The sequence below is a fragment of the Apostichopus japonicus genome, chromosome 14 (assembly GCF_037975245.1).
Source record: "Apostichopus japonicus isolate 1M-3 chromosome 14, ASM3797524v1, whole genome shotgun sequence".
NCBI lineage: Eukaryota > Metazoa > Echinodermata > Holothuroidea > Aspidochirotida > Stichopodidae > Apostichopus > Apostichopus japonicus.
Window position 1 is genome coordinate 7,335,567 of NC_092574.1, and position 22,859 is coordinate 7,358,425.

Genomic DNA, 22,859 nt, shown 5'->3' on the forward strand with positions numbered 1-22,859 from the left:
ACGTCTGTGGAAGATGACGTAAATGTTCCTATATCAGAAACAGGTATAAAATAGCCTAGTATACTTACTTTACCACTTGATGCAACGGATTCCATTAGTACGGGGACCGGTCTAAATCCACGTTCGCCTGTGACTGAAGCTCTCACCTTATTTCTCATGGCCCTTACTAGTCCGATCTATAGAAAAACATAAATTCGAAATACCTACAATGTTATGGTTCTCCCTTTTTTCTTGTCGATACTCCCAAATCCTCCCTCCTCCTTATCCCAAGAGCACAAAATCATATACATATAATTTCGAATTACAGAAATTATATTTGGACAAGTTTCTATGAAGTGCATTGGGTAAATTCTCACGAATCATCTAGGCTACCAAAAAGGCATGTTTGCTAGCCATGGCTACCATATTTTCTTCTGATAAAGCAACCGGTTTTTTGCTTAGTGACCCCTCTTTTCATCGCGATCATGTGTTGATGGTCCTTTAGTGGCTAATGCTTCGGCCTGTGAAAGAGGCCTAATGGAGGGTGTATCCCCTGTACATTTGGACATTTTTGTCCTGAGGAATAAAGGTACTCAGTTGCAAAAACTGATGTGATATTTCGCAAGTTTTGATATCATTTATGTTCAATATTTTTTACCCTTTTCCCACAAATATCCACAAAGTATTTTGTCTTTCGAATTTTTGGCGACCAACAATGTAAACTTGTCTATACCATCCAGTTTCCTCAGCTTTCTTTTCGATTGAATTTTCAAAGTTATTTCAGAAAGAACAAATTTGCTATTTCAGAAAATAGCAAACCTAACCAAAATTTAACTACCAAAATAACAAAGTCACAAATATATTTCATGATTTTGATTTTATTAGTTCGAGATATGTTATTAATGATAGTATATCCATTGAAATACATAAACGGAAGTTTATAATGCTTCCTTGTATTGTTTCAATACTAATAATGGGTAACCATACATATCACAGTAACATCCATATTTTATTATATACATTTATTACATGTATTGTGTTATATATTAATATATACTAATAGACATTTGAAATTGTTAATATAAATTTTAAAAAAAATACAAAGATAAAAAAAAATACTTATAAATTTTTAAAATATTTTGCATCCAAGCATTACATAAACGGTTTGAAAAAAAAGTTAAAACGTATTAAATTGAATTATGACAAGCTTTATATGATAAAAAGTGATTGATTCTGTTCACTTGGTGAGAATTAAGATTTTTGTTTTTTACTTTTATAATGTAAACCACTTAATGTAAGAGTATACTGGAATCCAGTTTACCTTGTCCCTGCTTGCGTCTTTTCTTGATTTCCAATAAAAGTCTATAATCGCAATAAGGAGCGCCGCTGCTAGTCCAACTATCAATATGTAAAAGATTCCTGCAACGTTACTTAAGCTCAGAGCGCTAGCATTGTCCTGTAAAAAAAAATTAAAAAAAGAAAGATAATATAAGGAAAAAGTGTTCAACCTAAATTGTGCCAACCGAGATGTGGTTATAATAAAACACGTCAACTGTGATTCCATAACACATGTCTATATTACCGGAAATTAAAGAAATTTAGGATGGAACCCCATACCATATAAGTACAATAAGTGTTTTTGAACCGGTCATTGAAGGTATATATTTTGTAACATCCTTGTCCCATGCCAATCCGAGCCCACCCCACCTGACCCCTACCACACATCCCCTCTCATTCCCAAGTGAGCGACTGAAACCAACAATATTGTTTATCCGTGTTGTAGCAAAATTTGAAATTGTACGATTTAATAACACACAACTGCTGTACGGCGTCTAAGTATATGCTGTCTAAGGATTAAGCAGATGCTTTGACTACGTACAAGCATAAGAACAATGACTACCAATTACGTCATACCCCCAGGCCGTTATGGGTTTATTTGAGCAAATATAAGAGATTCAAGCCGTATGTGTATTTTGCACATGAACCCATAACACCCTTTTCTCTCTATACTGATTATCGGTTGTCTCGTATATTCACAGTACAAACTGATCAAGTCATGTACATTTGGGTGCGGACAGGTGTAACATGTGTTACGGTGTTATAACACACTTCAGTTTTTACTGACTTACGGTTGTCTCTTATTCACAGTACAAACTGATCAAGCCTATGCATTGGGTCACACCAGGGAGTTGTTATGGAACAACAACTCCCTGGTCACACAAACAATATGCTGTGACGTTTAGTATTCTCCACATACCTTAGCTGACTCTTGGCATTTGCCTTTATCAAACCACCAGGTTTTACGTAACCTGGCCAACGTTCCATCTTCTCTGAGCTGTAAAATCGCTAGTGTCAATTGATCCCTTTAATGGAAAAAAAAAAAAATTTACAAAGAATCTTTGTAAAATCTACATGAAACTGTGTAATAATAAAACGAAAAATGCTCGTATTATGACGTCACAAAATGACACTTCAGATGTATTCAGAACGTAGCAAGGTGTTCAACCACAAAGACTATTAAGCATTGAAACCAAAGATTAATTTGCTTCCACTTAATTGTTGGACAAATTAGGTAACATAGACCACCTCTTTGCTCTTGTGAGGGGTAATGGATGGGTGGGTTGGGGTGAGGGGGCAGATGAGAAGGGGAATCAGACGGGATATGAGGCTAACGTAGTACTTTCATGGTACCGACAATCTGACCACTGAAAGGAATGCAACATGTTTAAGCATCTGGAATCAAGTCTCAATTCTCAATTCTCAAGATAGCCGAAAGTGCTTAAGATCATACAACGGCTCACCTCAGTACCTCAAAGCCTTCGTACCCTCTCGATATTCCAATCCCGTAGCTCTTTGAGTCGAGATGTTGCGGTACCATGATTGTATCACATGGCTTCTGTTGACTCTCGTATTCGTTGATGGTAGATTCCAACAAGAATGCGTACTTGCCGTTCCTACGACGTACCTCTGCTATACCGTCCTCGTTACTGTCCTTATAATTTTCCGTGTGTGCTTGCATATATGTGAACATATCTCGATATAGAGGAATCTCCGATTGCTTCAAAAACAGGAAAAGAGAAAAAAAAACATCATAATGTTTCATTATATATAGGAAATGATCATCCACACTTTCGACAGATTCAATCCAGAAAGGTATGCATTAATTGAGTTAAAAATGACCAAATGAGTTCGTGGCATAGATTCGCTTGACATTAGTGACCTCGTCACTTTTAGTGACATAATATGCTCAAATATTCAAAACCTGAAGCAAACCCCAAGACGACTGAGAAGTGAATAACAGTTGCAAAGTAGTAATTTGTCATTGATTTTGGTAATTGGTACAATTTGGCAATCATACACATTACGTATGAGGATTGATATGAACTAAGAGTGTAATTCAATTTCGCATCGTTTTGCTGCTAATTATTTTGGTATCTAGTATAAGATAAAAAAGACATATTGTGAAAATTGGCAGTCAGTCATTTATCCTTGCTTGTTTTATGGCAGGAAGATTTGATAATGTTTTATCATTTTTACTACCACTAAATATATAATAGACGTAGATAGCTTCAGGGGTCAACAAGCTCCTTCATGTCTTCTTTTGTGTGGTTAGATCGCTTCAAGCAGCCTTCTGTTCCATTTTTATTTAGTTTTGGTTTTCATATTTCCTTGAAGCTATACTCGATTCTGAGATCCAATACAATGTAGTTCTTTGCCTTGCATGTAAAGTCAAGTTTATTGAGAGCAATGAAATTGACGTCGACCATTTTGAAAATTTTGCAAATATGTTCCGTTTTACATGTGATTGTAATATTAATATGAGAACGTGTATAGGCGACGAAATGTGGCTCATGGAACAATTGAATAATACTTTTTAAGAAAAAGTCGTCCAGGAAAGAACCTGGGCACGAAAACCAAACTACTGAACGACTGATCCGCTCTCAACCCAGTCCCCTTGCATCGGGACTGTGACTGTGTGATCATCGTCAGGTGTGCATCACCATTCCCCTCGAAAGGGAATAGATACTACACATGATCTTAGCCAAATATCGTTCATTCACCTTCTTGCCGTGAACATAATGTTGAAGGGTCTCGCCTGTGATTAATTGCATCTTTTTTGTTATTACAAACTTGGGAACGTTATGAAAGAAACAATTCAGACAAAACACCAAAAGCTGTTTTTATATGAACAAATGTAGCCAATCGATTGTAAAGTAAAAATTATTTAAGGCAAAATCCATGGTTAAATATATATAGACGGACTGAGGAAAACGTTAATTAGTGCGTTAATTTGTCTTTTGATGTTTCATTTCACTTTTATTTCGCTTCACCTCAAATAGCTGAAACGTGGCTCCCGTTCTCAGAATTCCGTAATCTATGTCAGATTCTTGTAGTTCTTTGACGCTGTTAATCGGCGATTCCATTCTTTCGACGGTTAGAAAGGCGGCGAGATTGGCGGTGTATGACGATATCAAAATCAGAGTGAAAAACCACCATACCCCTCCGACAATTCGTCCTGCCAGAGATCTGTATGAAGAAATAATTTTGGGTTTAAATTATTGGCTTCGGTTTGGTTTTCAAAGTGGGATGTGATTGGGGTGAGGGTACTGTTGATGGCGACGGAGTCATGGTAATTGACATGGAAGTCTAACTGAGTTCCATCCTAAGCGAGGTGGGCAAAAATCTTGTTAATGGGCAAGTGTTCACCAACCACCAAAATATTTAACAAGCTCACTAAACACACTTTGAATCACTTGATTTTAGAGCAGTGTGGGGATGCTTTTGTGGGAGTGCAGGTGTTAGAAAAAATATCTAAGCAGTGTCGTCCAAAAGGCAGGGGACATTATTTAGTGATGTTATGTTAAGGGCTCCACACCACCGTAAGTGTTGAGATGAGTGGAGGGGGGAAAGAAATACGTTAGCTTACTGAAAATGTAGGGGAGGGCATGTCCACCCGTTCCCCTCCCCACCCCCGCTTCTATCATCTAGACGTCCATATATTCAATAAATGTTGATATTCTGAAGTAACGGACTTTACGAAATAGTGGCTTGACAACTTTCATCATATCATTCAATATATATGTTATATGTGTTAACATATAAATCACGACTCTTAATGTTTGCGGTGTGTATGACTTTTTTTATATCTTTTGGGTCAAAAGTACCTTGGCGTAGTATCACCTCCTTGCTGCATCAGAGCTCCAAGAGAAAACCAAACACTGTTTGAAAAACTGAAATTATTCATCCTCTTCTCAATACCCATTGGTTCCATGGCGTTTGGATCGTCAATGGGTCTTGGAATACTGCAACGATGTCCGTTGGTTTGTACAACCTCCTGGTTTGTCATATTGGGAGGCAAAACAATATTTTAAAGTTAATGTTCGGGATTTGGGAATGCATCGAATGTACATTTAGCGCAGGGGTATACTCAGATAGACTACATGCCTGTGTTGGTAGCGAAATGATGGGTGTCTGCATGGTGAAGCATACTTACAATGTTCTCCAGATATAATCGGTGTTTGTATGGTGTTTGTGGCGATATTGATATACTCATCAGTGTTGTCTCTATGGAGATATAATCGGTGTTTGTATGGTGTTTGTGGCGATATTGATAAACTCAGCAGTGTTGTCTCTATGGAGATATAATCGGTGTCTGTATGGTGTTTGTGGCGATATTGATAAACTCAGCAGTGTTGTCTCTATGTAGATATAATCGGTGTTTGTATGGTGTTTGTGGCGATATTGATAAACTCAGCAGTGTTGTCTCTATGGAGATATAATCGGTGTCTGTATGGTGTTTGTGGCGATATTGATAAACTCAGCAGTGTTGTCTCTATGGAGATATAATCGGTGTCTGTATGGTGTTTGTGGCGATATTGATAAACTCAGCAGTGTTGTCTCTATGTAGATATAATCGGTGTTTGTATGGTGTTTGTGGCGATATTGATATACTCATCAGTGTTTTCTCTATGGAGGTATAATCGGTGTTTTTATGGTGTTTGCATGGTGATAATACTTACCTGCTCACAGTGCAGTATAGTGCTAACTACAGCGAGCTCAGTCTACTCGGCTGGGTTTACTGTATAGGGATTTGATCGGTGTTTGCATGGTGCAGGTGCTAAAAGTGTACCAAATATACCTACATGAGGGGAATTTATTCTCAGGTACCCATCAGTGGTACAGTAGCTGATGGAGATTCAAATGATGTCTGCATGCTGTTTGGTTGTACACTTACATTGCATCAACTCTAGCTATGTGGTAGTGGGGGGGGGGGGGTGCTATTCTCAAGTACCCATCTATGCTAGCTGTATAGGGATATGATCGGTGTTGGCATGGTGCAGGTGCTAAAAGTGTACCAAATATACCTACATGAGGGAAATTTATTCTCAGGATATCCATCAGTGGTAGCTGATTGAGATCCGATTGATGTTTGCATGATGTTTGGTTGTACACTGACATTGTATCAACTCTAGCTATATGGTTGGTGGGAGGTGGGTGCTATTCTCGAGTCCCCATCTATCTGTATAGGGATATGATCGCTGTTTTGCACGGTGTGTGCATGGTGTTCGCAATGTGCAAGGTGACTTACGGTATACCATTCCTGTGAGCTGAACCGGCTGACGAGGAAGAGCACCACACTGACTCCGATAAAAGCGAAAGCCACACACATCCAGATGTCAGACGATAACGGTTGTAGGAAGGAGAAGACCTCTGGTTTAGAACTCATGGGTTTCTTCATCATAATACTGACGCCCAAGCTCATGAAAGGCTTCGTAAAGTCAATGATTAGTTCCCGAGATGACGTAATAGTTAGAGGTGCCAGGGCTATATCTGCTTTCTATATAAACAAACGAAGCAAATAGATTATATTATTATTATCGTTGAGAGTTGATGTATAGAGAGTTAGGATTGGGTCTAGCTCCAACTTGCTGTCTTTAAAAAAACAGCAGCCGCATGATCATTGATTCATCAAATGAAGCTGGAAAAGGGGTGACGAGGCACCGAAAAACATATCCCCAACGCAAGATGGATTTCTTAAAAGTGTTAGTCATTGGAAAACCAATGCAAAGAAAAATGAGAAATTGTAAATTCGTAATGTGGAGAGGCACCGTGACCACCCTTCCCACCCCTCCCACCCCTCCCACCCCTCCAAACCCTCCAACCCCCTCATAAAATATCGCACCTATTGGTAATATTGGTAATTGGAAAGCAAATGTAATTAAAGAGAGAAGTTTCTTGTTTGTTAGAAAACAGTCTTATATTGGAAATGGTGGTAGTATGGAATATACAGAAGATCCCATTGTGCCGCAAAACTGTGAGGTAACATCTTGCATAACATTATTTGCTCTATTGTTTTATTTTTAACAAGTTTATCATCTTTTTACGATCTATGCTTACAAACAGACAATCAAAAAAAGGGGCACGTATACCTGTTCCATTAACTGGCCAATCATACCAGTCCATGTACCGTTTTCCAACTCGTTCCCGTAGATGTTACCAGGTACAACCTCAATTTTGTAGGTAAAGTTGAAGATGTTTCTAATCTCATCCAGTAGATCAATGCAATATCCTTCATATTCTTTCCCGTTCTTCTCCTGTGCTCCTTCTATCCTCATCAAAAACGGTTGTTCCTATTAATTAGGAATATAATAATTTTGTTTATAGTTTTTTGTTTTAATTTCTGTTGATACCGAAACTCTATCGACTTTAGAATTATAAACTTTTCAATACTATATATAGTGGTGCCCTTCCTCGACGATAAAACGGAACTTGACAGAAAATGGTACAACAATAACTCATAACATGTACTACCCACTCAAGATATAACCATAAACCATGGAATTAGTCATATAACATTCACAATTTCTCTACGAGAAACTGTTAAACTATTTTTTTTTAAATTATAAAATTACCTTCATTTTTTTGGAAAAACTTTATATATAGTAAACAAAACGTCTTTTTAAAGTTAAATAGGAGTATAGCCAACTTGATCTTTTAGTAAATTGGACGAACGGACGTACTCGAAACAAAACATTATGAATATGTAATATATGTAAATGATTTGACCACGTGAGAATTGCTACGTCACAAACTTGTTCATACCAACATGCTTTTGGTTCTCACTTATGAGGGCTGAAGATAAAGGGTCAAATAAGGTCGAACTTGAGATAGTATCTAAACAGATCTAAATTTTTCTCCTACCTCTCCTCTTCCCCCTGTTGGTTTCTTTCTTCTCTCCATCCCTTGTCTACTAATCCCCTTACATTTATCTCTTTGAATTCACCATGCTCATTAACCTGTCTGTATTCTGTGCGTGTTTTTGTCTCTTCTGTTACTGTTACTTGTCATTTAGCCTTTGAAGAGGATCCTGCTAGGATCGAAACGTCAGGCCAACTTACTTTTACACGTATCTAAATGTCTCATATTAAGTGTTTCTTTCCTGATATGCTTAACCCCCTCCACTCCTCCCCCCCCCCCCCCGCCATTCCTCCTTAGATAATTATTTTCCTTTCAAACTTTATTCTGACCTCCACGGTTGTAATGCGGAGTACTTTATCTTCGTTAATATCCGAGTATGTAGAATAGATTCCGGCCGTAGCACTGTACATGATAATGTCTGGTTCACCACAGTTCCTTTGCGATGATGCCTCACAAAACTCTGTTGTGTTCTCAGCATCAATCGCCATCGGTGGCTTGGCGTAGGTCCATTTATCTTTCCATTCAAAGCCTCTTTTCTCATCCGAGTGCCATTCTCCAACCTGAATTATAAGGGGAAATAGAAAAGTTAACTTTTATGAGACTTTCCAGTTATAATTGACTCATTAAAGGCATTGAAGACTCGCCCCAAACCGCGTGCCGCCCTGTGAAAAAGTTAAATTTCCGTTGCTTGCAAGAGAAGTTTTCTCTGGTCGCTACAACATGCAGACAGTAATGAAACGTGGTATACCTTGTTATATTTAGCTGGACCTGTATGGCAAGCCATGTGGGACAAACACTGCATAATATATCAGCGTATTAATCGTAATTTATACGCGTATTAATTGGAATATATACGCGTATATATTATTAGCCAATCATATGGCCCAAATATATCCGCGTATTAATTCGAATATATACACGTATTAATTCGAATATATACACGTATTAATTCGAATATATACACGTATTAAATAGAATATATATGGGGATTAAATCCAATATATGCACGGATTAATTAGAATATACACGAAAACACATTTCCGCTCTTGCTGTGTACATATATACCAACGATAAATGTTTTGGCGGGCTCGCGAGATCGCTTCATAAAGCGAAACTTTACACATGTACAACACATATTATATTCGAATTAATACGCGTATAAATTCGAATTAATACGCGGATATATTATGCGGTGTTTGTCCCACATGGCTTGCCATATACCTGAGATGTCCATCGCTGTATCATTTGTACACTGTGCTCTTGGTATTGACTGCAGATGTATGTACTGACTGTACACTATATTGTCTAATTACCGACGGTAGCAAGCTGTGTGTGTATTTTCTGGGATCGATGGTGGTGTCTAACACTTCTGTTACACCTCATTGGAAAACTAGGTCAGATTACCGACATTAGACGTTTCTTTTAGCGCGAGTCTTCACACCCTTTAATGTATCAAAAAACGATGACAAACCCCAAAAATTGGTATTCTCATAGTCCCCGGGGCACGACCTGGCCCCCTCAACACCTCTGATAATCAGTTAGCGGCTAGGATTTTTTTGATAAGCGCCCTCTAATATAATATCTATTAAATTAGACATCCTCGGAACTTCTTCTTTTAAGCAATAGCAGCGTATTATGTCAATTATTGTTAGGGCAGTAAAATTTTCCCAATCATGGCCAAAATTTCATATTTGCTTACCTTCATAATCCCATTTCTAGATAGACCAACTATATTCAGTGAGTAATTTTGCCTTTCACCTCTCTCGCTGAACTGAACATTCCCTGTGATACCTTGTGTTTGACTCTGTTAACAAAGAAACAACAAGACAAATGAGTTATTACCATTATCATTATCAAAGACAGAGAGGTCGCCGCAAGAGCGCAATCTCTTTAGAGATACAGAAAAAAAATAGCAATGTACTATCGACAGATAACTGTGATAATTAACTATAAACCTATAGTTATACAATTCAAATAAATTACAATTAATTCTTTATCAACAACAACATGAGTAAGAATTGGTAGGAAATTCTCATTTCAATGTAATCTTTGTCAGTAATTGCTATCATTCACCGAAGTACACCAAACAATGGGAGGGGGACGGAGTGGGGTGGGGGTCATTTAATGGAATAGCATTCAGGAACCAGGATTCTAATCCTTAAATCATCATGAAGTCGGCTTTGGGATTAGAAAGATTAACCTTTCAGTTTGAACTTACTTGTAGAAGAGCCCTCAGTATGTTGTCATCCACAGGATCTACTTGGTCATAAATTTGATTGCATTGTCTGGTATTGCGCAGCCGCAGTAATGTTATGAGATTGCCGAGTCCTAAGATGGTTTCATTGAAAATGGCGAGGGTGTCGAATACAAGGGCAGCTTCCGTCTAGGTGAGAAATGAGGGGGAAAAAGCAAAATATTTTTTGTGCAAAATTTCAAAAGTGCCCCATACCTTAAATGAGAAGTGCCCCACTGATTGGTAAAAGAGAATGTCCCTTTTCCCTTTTATTTGTGTATTTATAATGTAGCTTTTTGTTACATAAAACATATCTTGTGTTATATCAAAATGACCTTTTGGGTTAAAATTGAAGTAAACGTCATAAAATTGTAATTACAAGTGCACATTTGTTGAAAGCTAAAAAAACCAACTGCCCCCAATTTCCTTTAGACAAAAATCAAATGTTGCATTTTATGGCCACGGAATGCACAGATGATTAATTTTGTCGGAAAGTTTAGAAATAATAACTTTGTGATTCGTCCCCTCAAATCAAAGTCACACACTCTCTAGTGGTCCTCAACGTTTGAGCCCCCCTTAATCCTTTATATTGAACCCTCATCCGTCACCACTTTAACATCCGACCGCAATACCATTACACTAATACACTGATACAATATTACACTAATCTACTAGTATATGTATTTAGCAACCACGTGCCAAGTGTCGTAATACGCATGGAGCTATTGTGCACAATAACAAACTTATGCATGGCTAAGGGGAGGGATTGCAGTGGGCAGGTGGTCAGGTATGGGGGCGGGGGTATTAAGCTATGGATTTGCCTGGTCCCATTTACTCCACGTTGTCTTACCCATTTGCACAGGTTTCATTAGGCATTGCACTGATCCTCACGGGATATCCCCCCCCCCCTGCCCCCTCAAATGAAAATTACATGTAATGGCAAGAAAACTCACGTCCATCATTTCTGCTGTTTTGTTTTGCTTTTGCCGTTCTTTGTTCCAATATTTGGTAAAATTCTCGTATCTCGTATGTTTATGATCGATAATATTAAACCCAGTTAGGTTCATGCCTCCGACTTTGAATTCACTGAAATTCACTTTGACCAAATCCTGTATAGACGAAAGGGTGACAAAAAAAAATCATGCTTTTATTGAATAGACATTGTCATTTAGTATTATGGTATAATGGTCAAGTGTTTGAATCAAGTCCATGTCCAACCAAAACTGTTATAGATGTTAACTCATGTTGTGCAACATTTGGAACTCAAAATAGTGAAAGAGTAAAACAATCGTGAAATAGAAAAGAAAAAACTTCAACAACATTCTTAGCAAGTAACCGAATTTTCCATTCATTCATTTAACCCACCCCCACACCCCACACCCCTCTACCTTATCCCCTCCCTCTTTCCGTCTATAGCGGCTCCAGTTCGTCACATCTATGTATTTTATCTTGAAAACAACGGCCAGAAAAAATTAAGGAAGGTAGGTAATTCACTGAAGGTTGCCTGAAACAAACAGCTGGTTATGTTTATTCATATTTTATGATGTAAACAGACACAGACACCTTTTCACGGTATGAGAATCGTATAAGTCATCAGGCCTCTGTTCTATGCATGAAGAATTCGTGCTGCCTTGTAAGAAACTGCTATTTCAGTTGAAAGTGTTCCAAACATTTGTCATTATAACCGAACGTTAATAGAAACGAAAATAGTTAATTCCTGAAACCTTATTATATTAGTTGACATTACCAGAATTCTGTGGGACACAAAATATTTTTTCCCTGTAGTAGATCAAAAAACGGTGAATGACACTTATTAGAAGAAGCCAACAAGTAGATTGTTATATAGGGACTGAGATCCATTCAACTAAACGTGTGGATATCACACGACTTAGAACTTCAAAAAGTACAAATCTATCGCAAAATTGATTAAACCATATGTCATTTTTGTCTCTATCTCTGTCAGTAAATTTCGTTTTTCAGTGCTGTAGCGTCCTGTATGAGTTTGCAAACATTATAGAATGTGGGGTTTACGAAGGGGATTTCGAGGCATAACGCTCTTGAAATAATTGATGTCTTAAATCCAAGGTATGGGAAATTGACGGAATTACTGATATTACGGCTTGCAGTCATAACAGTACACCAAGCAACATATATATATATATATATATATATATATATATATATATATATATATATATATATATATATATATATATATATATATATATATATATATATATATACCACTATTAAGACTATATGCGTGTGTCGCATTGGAAGGTTTAAGTCAGTATACAACTTCTCAATACAAATATCTTGGGGGTAAAAATAAAAATGAGAAATGCTTTCAAAACGATTTCTTCTATTTTAATTACTGAATAAACCAAATTCAAATAGGAGACTTACCAGGTTTGTCACTATGTAATGGTATTGGTATGTTACCATTCCGAGTTGCTGCAACTGTAAAAATATAAATATAAATATTTCAAATAACAAAATAAAAAATAGCAAAACAAGGGTAAGAAGTAACCATCCTCCACTCCAATACAATATTGTAGTTTATACAACCATACGTCAGGATGACGGGTGATGTGAAGTGGGGTTACCCCAGGGTGACGGGGTGATGTGTTATGTGATGTGGGGTTACCTCAGGGTGACGTGTGATGTGAAGTGGGGTTATCCCAGGGTGACGAAGTGACGTGTGATGTGAAGTAGGGTTACCTCAGGGTGACGGGGTGATGTGTTATGTGATGTGGGGTTACCTCAGGGTGACGTGTGATGTGAAGTGGGGTTACCCCAGGGTGACGGGGTGATGTGTTATGTGATGTGGGGTTACCTCAGGATGACGGGTGATGTGAAGTGGGGTTACCCCAGGGTGACGGGGTGATGTGTTATGTGATGTGGGGTTACCTCAGGGTGACGTGTGATGTGATGTGGGGTCACCTCAGGGTGATGGGGTGATGTGATGTGGGGTTACCCCGGTGTGACAGGGTGACGGGGTGTGATGCGGGATTACCCCAGGGTGATGGGGGGATGTGTGATGTGATGTGGGGTTACATGAGTAAACTCTACTAGATTGATTTCCGCCACCCCTTCCACTATACTTGTATACTTTTACAATACGTTTAATTTCTGAAGAACAAAATAATTATGGGAGGGGGTAGGAAGGGGAAACTTGGCATATATTTATGACACTTTACCGGTTGGCTACATGTCTCTATGGTAATATCTCGATTGTAGTTGAGTACAATGTAAGTTAAAAACGACCTTCCAGGGTAACATATATATATATTTTCATTTCGTAAAAAAAGTTTTATATATTTTATGTTGCAGGGGGTGGAGGCCAGGGAAAAACATTTTCAAAACATTCCCTCATATGGGGGGGATGGGGGGTGGGGGCAGTTATACTTTCTCTATACCCTCACTCGTGTACCCCAACCACACGTGTTTTTAAGACGACAGAGAAAAACAAAACAACACAAATTGTCAACATTTTCCTCTTATTATGTATGCAGTGTGGAGGAGTGAGGATTGAGAATGCCAGGATTAAATTCCTGCTCCAGGACGCATCCGCCTACCATAATGGCACTGTGCCTTCTTTTTTTGACAGAGGGAACAAGGTAAACATTCCTTAAAATGTTCCTCATATATGCAGGACAGCGAGGTGAGAGCCGGCGGGGAGCGTAATTTTTACCGTGAAGCTAGAAATGCATGTAATGTAGGCTAGCAGATTAACATTAACCAAACCATTAAATTAATGTCCGTCGAAGATTGGCGCAAGGATTATCAGTCGAACAGGTCTCCACCGCTGCATGAACGCATATACGTATACATGCGCACAACGTGAATCGCGTAGCACACAATGTATGTACTACTACTAGCCATCAACTTTTTACGAGTAACACGCATGCGCGAGGGCCTGGATAAGCCTATATATGATAATTGCCCCTAATCCTCCTAGGAAAAAAAATTACGCAGCCGGGGATGCTCCATTCCGACGCATATGCCCCCACCTCCACCCCACCCCAACCCCAAACTTTTCCGTGTCCCCAATTTTACCTGTTCCAAGATTGAATTGATTCCTTCTATATCCACGTCTATGATCATTCGAGTGGTTGAGGTCTTTCTTAGTTCCGACATCGTCTCCAGGATTTCCTCTGAGGTTGAAACTCGTTTCAGGACCACATCATACCTCCGATGTTTGAACTCTGGCATCTTGGTTAAGGCATAAAATCTCTGAATTCCTAAAAAAATATATATATATAAAATCAACAAATTTGTTATTTCGCTTCTGTTGTGCTGTATAACTATAGATAAATAAATAAATAAAATTTACCCAGTTTCAGTGCTATCATAAAGCATATTTTGGGAGAGCATATAAAGGATAATATCGCATATTTTGAGCAGACATATTCACTAAATTTCCTCAAAAGCTTAGCTTCAGAAAAAAAAATAATAAGAACTCAGAATAAAATTAAATTTAAAAGATTTGGCAATATGTGCATTTTTCTTGGAAATAACTTAAATTGGGAGAAGTTTTTTCTTCCCTTCAATATTGGACAGAAGTGGTAAAGTCATGGATTCTGTGGGTTTAGACTATACTTCTCCATCAAAGAAACAGGTTGAGTGATCGAACATACATTGTGGTAGGATTAGATATTTGGATAGCTCAAATTTCATGTTTCAAAATTTTGACAAGTCGTTCCATTCATGTCGCTTCACTCCATAAAAAGGCGTTTCTTTGTTCTCTTACATTTTTGTGCTTTTTTTCTACAATTTTATATTATTTTTTTCTTCATATTTTGTTTTATTTGAGAAAGAAAAAAACTTAAGATCCCACTTATTATGATACAGTGTTTTTAATTTCATTTCTTTTCGTATTAATTACCATTCATATCTTGGTAAATATAGGCAAACTTTGACCATTGAAAGTGCTTTAATAGATCGACCAAGGCTTTAGTAAGTGAAGGTCTCATGGAGACAAAATAATCGTCTCTTAAATCGTTCCGTAGGACACCTGCTTCCTCCTTGGAGTGACTGGTAGTCACAAAGGTCGTCAGATGGGCATTAGCTAAAGAGAAGACTGAATTGATAGATTCTAGACTGGTCTCACCAGTCAAGAGCGTGATCCGATCACTAAAACTCCGGCAAACTGTCGACAGAACGAAAGAACAAAAATATGAGTTAAGACAAAACAAACAAAAGAAACGTGAGACAGGACTCTTATTTGACAAAGCGGGAATAATGATTTTCACAATATGTATTGAAATTTTCAGTCCGCCCCCCCCCCCGCGAAACGGAAAAAAATAAATGTCAAGCCCAGACCACCCCACCCCAAGGAAAAATGTCAGAATTTTTTGGGCTATTTAGAAAATAGGTTATAACTGCACCTCCTTAAACCCTGGCTCCCCCTCTCCCCCCCCCCCCCTCCTGTGGAAGGATGTGCTTCTTGTTCTAAAGTATGGGTAGGTTAGTTACGGCGATTCGATACTTACATTCTATTCGACCAAACCGTTGTATTCAAACGAATAACGCTTGGAAAGGCGCCTTGTGATAAATCAAATTAGAGAAGTGTGAATCGCGAATTCAATTTCCATATCTGGGATAGGTGCTCGTAACGCATGGATGAGTCCTACGTGCATTGCGACGCATAAATGAATTACTGCTGTATTTCTTAAAGAGAATTAAAGCAATCAATCATGTTTAATGAGGAAAACATATAAAATATTTGCTTTCCATATTCTTTAAACAGACCAACTATACAGTGGAATTTGGGGTTAGTATAGGAGCAGTCTAGCTCCGTGGTAAGTCCTGGAAGGTTTTGCACACTTTACGCAAACTGACTGATTCTATCAGTATTAACTTGCACTCATGTCGAAGCGACAATGAACTGCTCATGAGGCTGTTGATTTTGGCCTGGGTATCAACCACCGTATACGTGACGCATGAATGGACGTTGTCAATTTTTGCAACGTAGCATATTTTCCATCAGGCAAACCTATCACGCGTACAAAACAACATGGTTAGATTGCTTAACTAAACTTCACCTCGGTCTGTGTAAGTTTCCAAAAGAAGTATAACGTTATACATATAGACCTATACCCATCACCCCATTCGTATATGCAGTTGCATTCTTTTCAAACCGTAAACGTAACGTACATAATATAGAGAACACTCGTATTGATGTGGTATAGGTTTGTCTTATCCTAACGTGCATATCACAACATACTCTTATACAGATGGCTGCTTAGCTCCTGTAGTGCATATTAAACACACTCGCATCGCAGGTGTAGCCTTGTCCTATCCTAACGTGCATATTACATGCAAATGACACCCGTATTGTACGCGTAGGCTTGTCCTATCCTATAACGTTCTTAAATATAGGCTGACGATGTTTCTATCGATAAGTAGCTTACTATTGCAGCAAAGCTGTTGTAATGAATCCCCGAGGTCATCTCCACTAACGTCACTACCCAAACAAAAATAACAAATAAAAACCAACAACCACGACGAAGATAACAATATTTTTTTTTGTGCGCTCGTTGTGCACTGGCATTTATCTCTTATAATATACGAACTTATTGTTTCTGACAAAACAAAACCTAACAGTGCATTTATTGTGGCCAACTGTGTACATTGGCTTACATATAATTATGTATTAATATATTTTTAACTTCACCCGTATAAATTTGCTTTAAAGTGTATCTGTTATATGAACATCACACTGTTTGAAATTTCTAATAGAAAAGGTTGCATTTTCAAATTCTTAATGACCGAATCCACACGATTTCTTGCGAGCAATATAATATAGCCATATGTATTCCCGCACACTGCCCGACTGAACGCGACCCGACTCTGTCAGTCCTCATTCCGCTAAGTTAAAACTTACTAGCATGCATGCTTCGATGCATGGCCTTATAGTCGTTTTCCGAATATTCATATATGAAGTGAGATCTGTCTCTTGAAATGTATATTTTGTTTCAAACAATACTCAATTCCTTTCTTAAATTCTGAAGACTGAATTACCACTTAAAAATTGGCGGAGCGTTGTGGAGGCCTATATAGTTTGGCAAGTTTATAGGTAAATATACTAAGAAATCCGTAGGCGGAAACGAAAATAAAAATCATTTAATATTCGATATAAATATTTTAGTTAAAGGCAGAGATGTATCAATATGGTCACATTTAATGGAGTTTTAGGCAGAGATATTTACTTGGTGCACTACATCATGACTAAAAGAAAAGTAAAAGACAGATTGAGCCAAAGGGTGCTTTCTGTTATTTAAAACCCTCCTAGAATTGTAAATGTCACCATTAAGATTGAATTGAGGCCATGTACGCTGCATAGTGTGGTTGAACAGGGATGTTGCTGGGGAATGCTGGAAAGGAATATACTCTCTAACCATGAAATTAAAGGTAGAAACATTGCCTGGTAAATATGGCCTCTGCTCTTACAAAGAAACATTAACGCAATAGGCTAGTCAATCGCTTTCCGGCGATTATCGTTCTGCACCGGAAATAAATCTTAGGATTTGTAATCAAACAGTTTGAAATACAACTCAGCCTGAAGAATCCCAAGCACGAAAACCAAGCATAAGGGGATCGCATCGTGGAACTGATACCTCTCACATACTTTCATTGATATCAGGATACTAACCTTACAACTGACATGGGCTCAGAATCAGGGTTTCTGGCCCGACATGACCCACTGGATCACATGCAAGGCTGGCCTCAAAGAGAGGCTGGAAAAGTTGGAACTCCTGTAACCATGCATTCATTATAGTTTTGAATTGCTGCTGGTGTGGGGGGAGGGGCGGGGTGGGGTGGCTGTGGGTACTGTGTCTGGTCATCAGGTAGGCATACAACTGAAAGGAACTACTTTGTGAGTTTGTATCTAAATACACTTACATGTCAATTATACGGTGTACTGTGTAATTATACTATACTAATCGTGATGTTGGTTTTTTGCTGAGTCATGAACAAACAATAACACATTATATCATGGTAATGTATTAATACATCCTATCACCTTTAACGATATTTGAGGATCACGTGGTTGCCATCATAAGCTTATACTGTTTGTCAAAATATAAACTATTTCGTAACTTTCCTGCTGAAAAGATCCCGGAAATTGTGAAATTGATCAACTAAATTATCGTAACAGACAACGGTAAATAAGAATGACCAAATAAATATTCAATTAATGAATATTATAACTCAAAAGAAATATAATTTTTTTTTAGATAGCAGGGATACATACACATCAACATGGCGACAACAGTTTGATGTATCGGTGATGAGTAAGTCTTTCTTAACATTCATGGAACGCCGAATGACATTTGATATCACGCTCTGTAGATTTCAATTAAAAAATAGTTTTATGAGCCTTCGTATACCTGTCGCTCAAAGATGACTATAAATCGCAATGATAATTTTTTTTTTTCAATAACGAATCGATGAGGAGTCATTACTGTCTTCTTGCTATTATCACGTGATCATTCGAGTTAAACTAATGGGCAAAAATAAGTCCATGATGGAGCACCTGAACTGAAACTTCGTCATTGTTTTACTAGTGAAGTAAAGTTGAGGCGAAGAAATTCAGAAAACAGACAGTGGATACAATTTCAAGTCAACCTATTAGATAGTTAAGTAATGTCTGTTCATGGATACAAAGGTCTGAAGAGAGAGGGGGGGGGGGGGGTAATGGCTGCACCCTTTGGATCTAAGTGGCCACATTGGGAGTACTGGGAAATAGGACGGGTACCCGGGGAACGCGATGATCCGAATTTCCAACCGACTCTGGTTACGGATCTGACTTAATTGCACGAAACTGAAGGGTTAAATACAATTAGATACAATATATATATAATATATATATATATAGATATATATATATTCGTTGATGAATTTAAATATATCAAGGCATTAGACTATCAGAATAATGAACATAACTAAACAATCCGCTCTGATTAGGATGCAACATAAGACTACTTGAAAAAGACTTCTATAAATCCATACCGAGGAGCCACCAAACATAACTTAAAATGACTATATGCAAATAATATCATGAATGTTCACAATCACAATCATGACACGCTGTGACGTCACTAAACCTACATCTGCATAAAATGCATTGTAACATAAACTAACGAGACTACAAAAACGTAATGTATTTGCAACTGTTATGCAACGAGCATCTCTATAACCAATCCCCCTATACATTACGAGACTTCTTCGTCTCTATCTTCACACTGTGGAATTCGATCCCGAATTTCAAATAGTTATGACATATTATAGAGGCCATTATGCAACGTTTTCCCATTTGTCTACCGAGATAATCCTATACCCTTCTTCTTTTTTCAATTTTGTGGTTTCATTTAATGATATTATTAAACCTGTCACTGTAACGTCAAAATTCTGGAGTTCTTTTATTTTTTTATTTTTTCAATATGTCAAATGGAGATGACAGATTTCCGCTGTGAATTATGGGAATTTTACAGGCTACGACTATCATTCAGCGTTGTCCTTATATATTGCGTGTGTGCCTTAATAATTTATTCATCGAGTAATTTAATTTGACTTATTATCTTGTCTCCAAAGAATGAAATTTTCGGCAATATGGCAATGAATAGATGGTGGAATTAAAGCTGCAGGTAATTATCTTTCTGATATATTGCATCGGTGATGACAGCCATTTATTTCTAGCTCAAATAGAAATGCACCGTTTTTTAGTTTTTAACTCGTATATTTGTAGATTTAACTGAGTTTTGTCTCCTGTAAATTACGTCACACTGTTTAAACAAAAGCTGGAAATAAAACGAAAACCCCTCTTTTTGTTTACCTGAATTCACACCCATTTTTTTTTTCAAGAGGACATCATTAATTTTTCTTCAGCCCAACCAAAAAGTGGTTTCGCTCGAGACGCTTAATATGGGCTCAAACGTGCAGGGAAACTGAGTAAGTGTATTTGCAAGCCAAACAAGAGGCGAGGGATAAAATAGTATTCCACATATACTGGACTTATACTAATGGTTCTCAAAATCATATCACAATATATTTGGTTTAATTTTGTATTTTGTAATAGAGGGTTGTGTCTTACTGAAAGAAACTGACTAACAGCTTTTATAGTATATATGACCTATAACACTTTCGTTGGTTTCGATGTCGCCACATTCACAATGAAACTATGACACAAAAAGATGAAAAATGAAAGGTATCACGTTCTACTGGCTCATATAGACATCACACAATGACAAAATGGCACCCCTCCCCTCCCCCACCCTAACATATGAAATTTAAGCCTTTGTACCTCCCAAAAAGAATAACAGTTTCCTTAGACATTCTTGTTAAGTTGTTCATCACACGAATCTGTATAATATAACAAAAAGATGTGGTATTTTGTCCTTTGTTTTTGGCGAAAGGGGAAGCTCGTTTAAAAATCATTTCGGTAAGTAATTTACGTAAATTACCCCCCCCCCCTCCTCCCTTCCCTTACCCCTTTCAGTAAAACACAAATGGGACATACTTTTTAAAGTTTTAAAATGAGATTACTTACTTGACATTCCGATCGCAAAGCTGTTTGGGACATTCACCCTTTGCTTGTATGCGATGAACTGGAAGGTGATGTTGTTGGCTACGTTGTGCCAAATACCACCACGAACAAATGCCTCGCCGGCTTGGGAACCCATCTCGCTGTAGAACCCCGCTGAAGTTCAAGAAGAGGTATAAAAGATATGAAAAGTGATTTCGAAATTTTCCGGAGCTTATTCTTATCCCTAAGCTACATGCAGAGTGTGTTTTTTAATGATCAGAAATATGCATTTTTGTTTATATTATTGTTACTGGTTTTAAACTGTAATAATTTTAATCCAGGGGTTTCATTTAGTTCTCTTTAGTCTTATATCCTTTTGTCAGATGTTCAAAAATGAATTCATGAATATTTTAAATATATTTGATTGCTTATTTGATAAACAATGGGCATAGACCTAAGGACATAGAAATATGGTCATAGAACTATGGGCATATACCTATATGGGCATAGAGCTATGGGCATAGACCTATGGGCATAGACCTATGGGCATAGACCTGAGGGCATAGAACTATGGGCATAGACTTATGGGCATATAACTATGGTCATAGAACTGTGGGCATAGACTTATGGACATAGACCTATGGGCATAGACCTATGAACATAGAACTGTGGGTATAGAACTATTGGCACAGAACTATGGGCATAGACATATGGGCATAGAAATTTGGGTATAAATCTATGAGCATAGAACTATGGGCACAGAAATATGGGCATAGATCTATGGGCACAGACTTACGGACTTAGATCTATGGGAATAGAAATATGGGCATAGAACTATGGGCATAAATATATGGGCATAGAACTATGGGGATGCAAACCGTGCAGAGATTTAAGGGCAACCAAATGTAGTATAACGTTCAGGTTAGTTATGGTTAATTACGTCAGAGATCACATGAAAGTGTTTGAGGGGTTTATTCAATGTCTCGAAGAAAGTAAACGTTCGAAAAGGGCTGGTGATTTGGTTTCATTTTGTTGATAGTTGGGAGGGGGAGGTGGTGAAGCTGGGAGCCTTCCGAACCTGCCTTCCTTTGTACAGGCATGATTTGTTATGGTATACCATTTGCAATAGGCAAGTCATTAACTGCATGGATCGTCTTTGATAAGCAAACTCACTTTTGAAAATAATGACGCAAAAATGTGACACCTTACTCCTCCCACATACCTTAGGCGCATGATTTATTAATATATATGATCTTTTCCAATAATAATTCACAAAATTCATGATTCTGAGATATAGTGCAATACCAATTTACCATATTTTGCCGTTCAAATTAAATAAAACAGTCAACGAATGATACCATGAACTAGGAATATAAATTCCATTAACATTTAATATTATTCATGTTTAATTTCATGTCAACATCAAAATCTGGGAAAACTGTACATATTAACAGAGTCAAAGTAATATCTAAAATCCATCTTTGAATGAGAAATATTTAGAACTGTAACAGAGGCATTGGGAGTAATTATCTTTATGATTGGGTACACTCTTAATGGCTGAGATGCAGGGCAGGCACTTAGCCATGCAGCCTTTGTGGCGTTAGGGGAGGGGGAGCCATATATTTGTCCCCATTTTAAATGTAAAGGAATTTTAGGTTAATGAAACTTTCGTTTTTTGTCGATACGACTTCTCATGACGCCACAGGGGTTCTGTGGCGTCTGTTGCGTAATCACATTTTAGGTGAAGGGGCACAAAAAATGGCTGCCGTCCGTTCTGTGGAGAGGGTCTAATGGGAGGGGTGCTCCTTTCCCTTATGAGACATTTTTGTTCGGTAAGAGGGTTTAGAGGGCTTAAACCAGTGCTATCATTTCTAACATTTTAATTACAATTGGACTGTATACGTGCGTGTGTTTTAA

General features: G+C 37.8%; 1 protein-coding gene across 1 annotated transcript in view; it reads right to left on the reverse strand.

The window, feature by feature from the left end:
- Positions 1–22,859, reverse strand: part of LOC139979900 (glutamate receptor 2-like) — a 36,058-nt gene that overhangs the window by 3,109 nt on the left and 10,090 nt on the right. Inside the window, exons 2-17 of the mRNA XM_071991111.1 lie at positions 20,967–21,116; positions 15,300–15,563; positions 14,471–14,655; positions 12,818–12,871; positions 11,365–11,520; positions 10,397–10,561; positions 9,878–9,982; positions 8,508–8,738; positions 7,410–7,610; positions 6,569–6,817; positions 5,145–5,314; positions 4,311–4,506; positions 2,781–3,037; positions 2,237–2,342; positions 1,301–1,435; positions 69–176 (exon numbers count right to left, since the gene is read on the reverse strand). Of these exons, the coding sequence (XP_071847212.1) occupies positions 69–176; positions 1,301–1,435; positions 2,237–2,342; positions 2,781–3,037; positions 4,311–4,506; positions 5,145–5,314; positions 6,569–6,817; positions 7,410–7,610; positions 8,508–8,738; positions 9,878–9,982; positions 10,397–10,561; positions 11,365–11,520; positions 12,818–12,871; positions 14,471–14,655; positions 15,300–15,563; positions 20,967–21,116 (2,732 nt within the window). The remainder of the gene's footprint in view (positions 1–68; positions 177–1,300; positions 1,436–2,236; positions 2,343–2,780; positions 3,038–4,310; positions 4,507–5,144; positions 5,315–6,568; positions 6,818–7,409; positions 7,611–8,507; positions 8,739–9,877; positions 9,983–10,396; positions 10,562–11,364; positions 11,521–12,817; positions 12,872–14,470; positions 14,656–15,299; positions 15,564–20,966; positions 21,117–22,859) is intronic.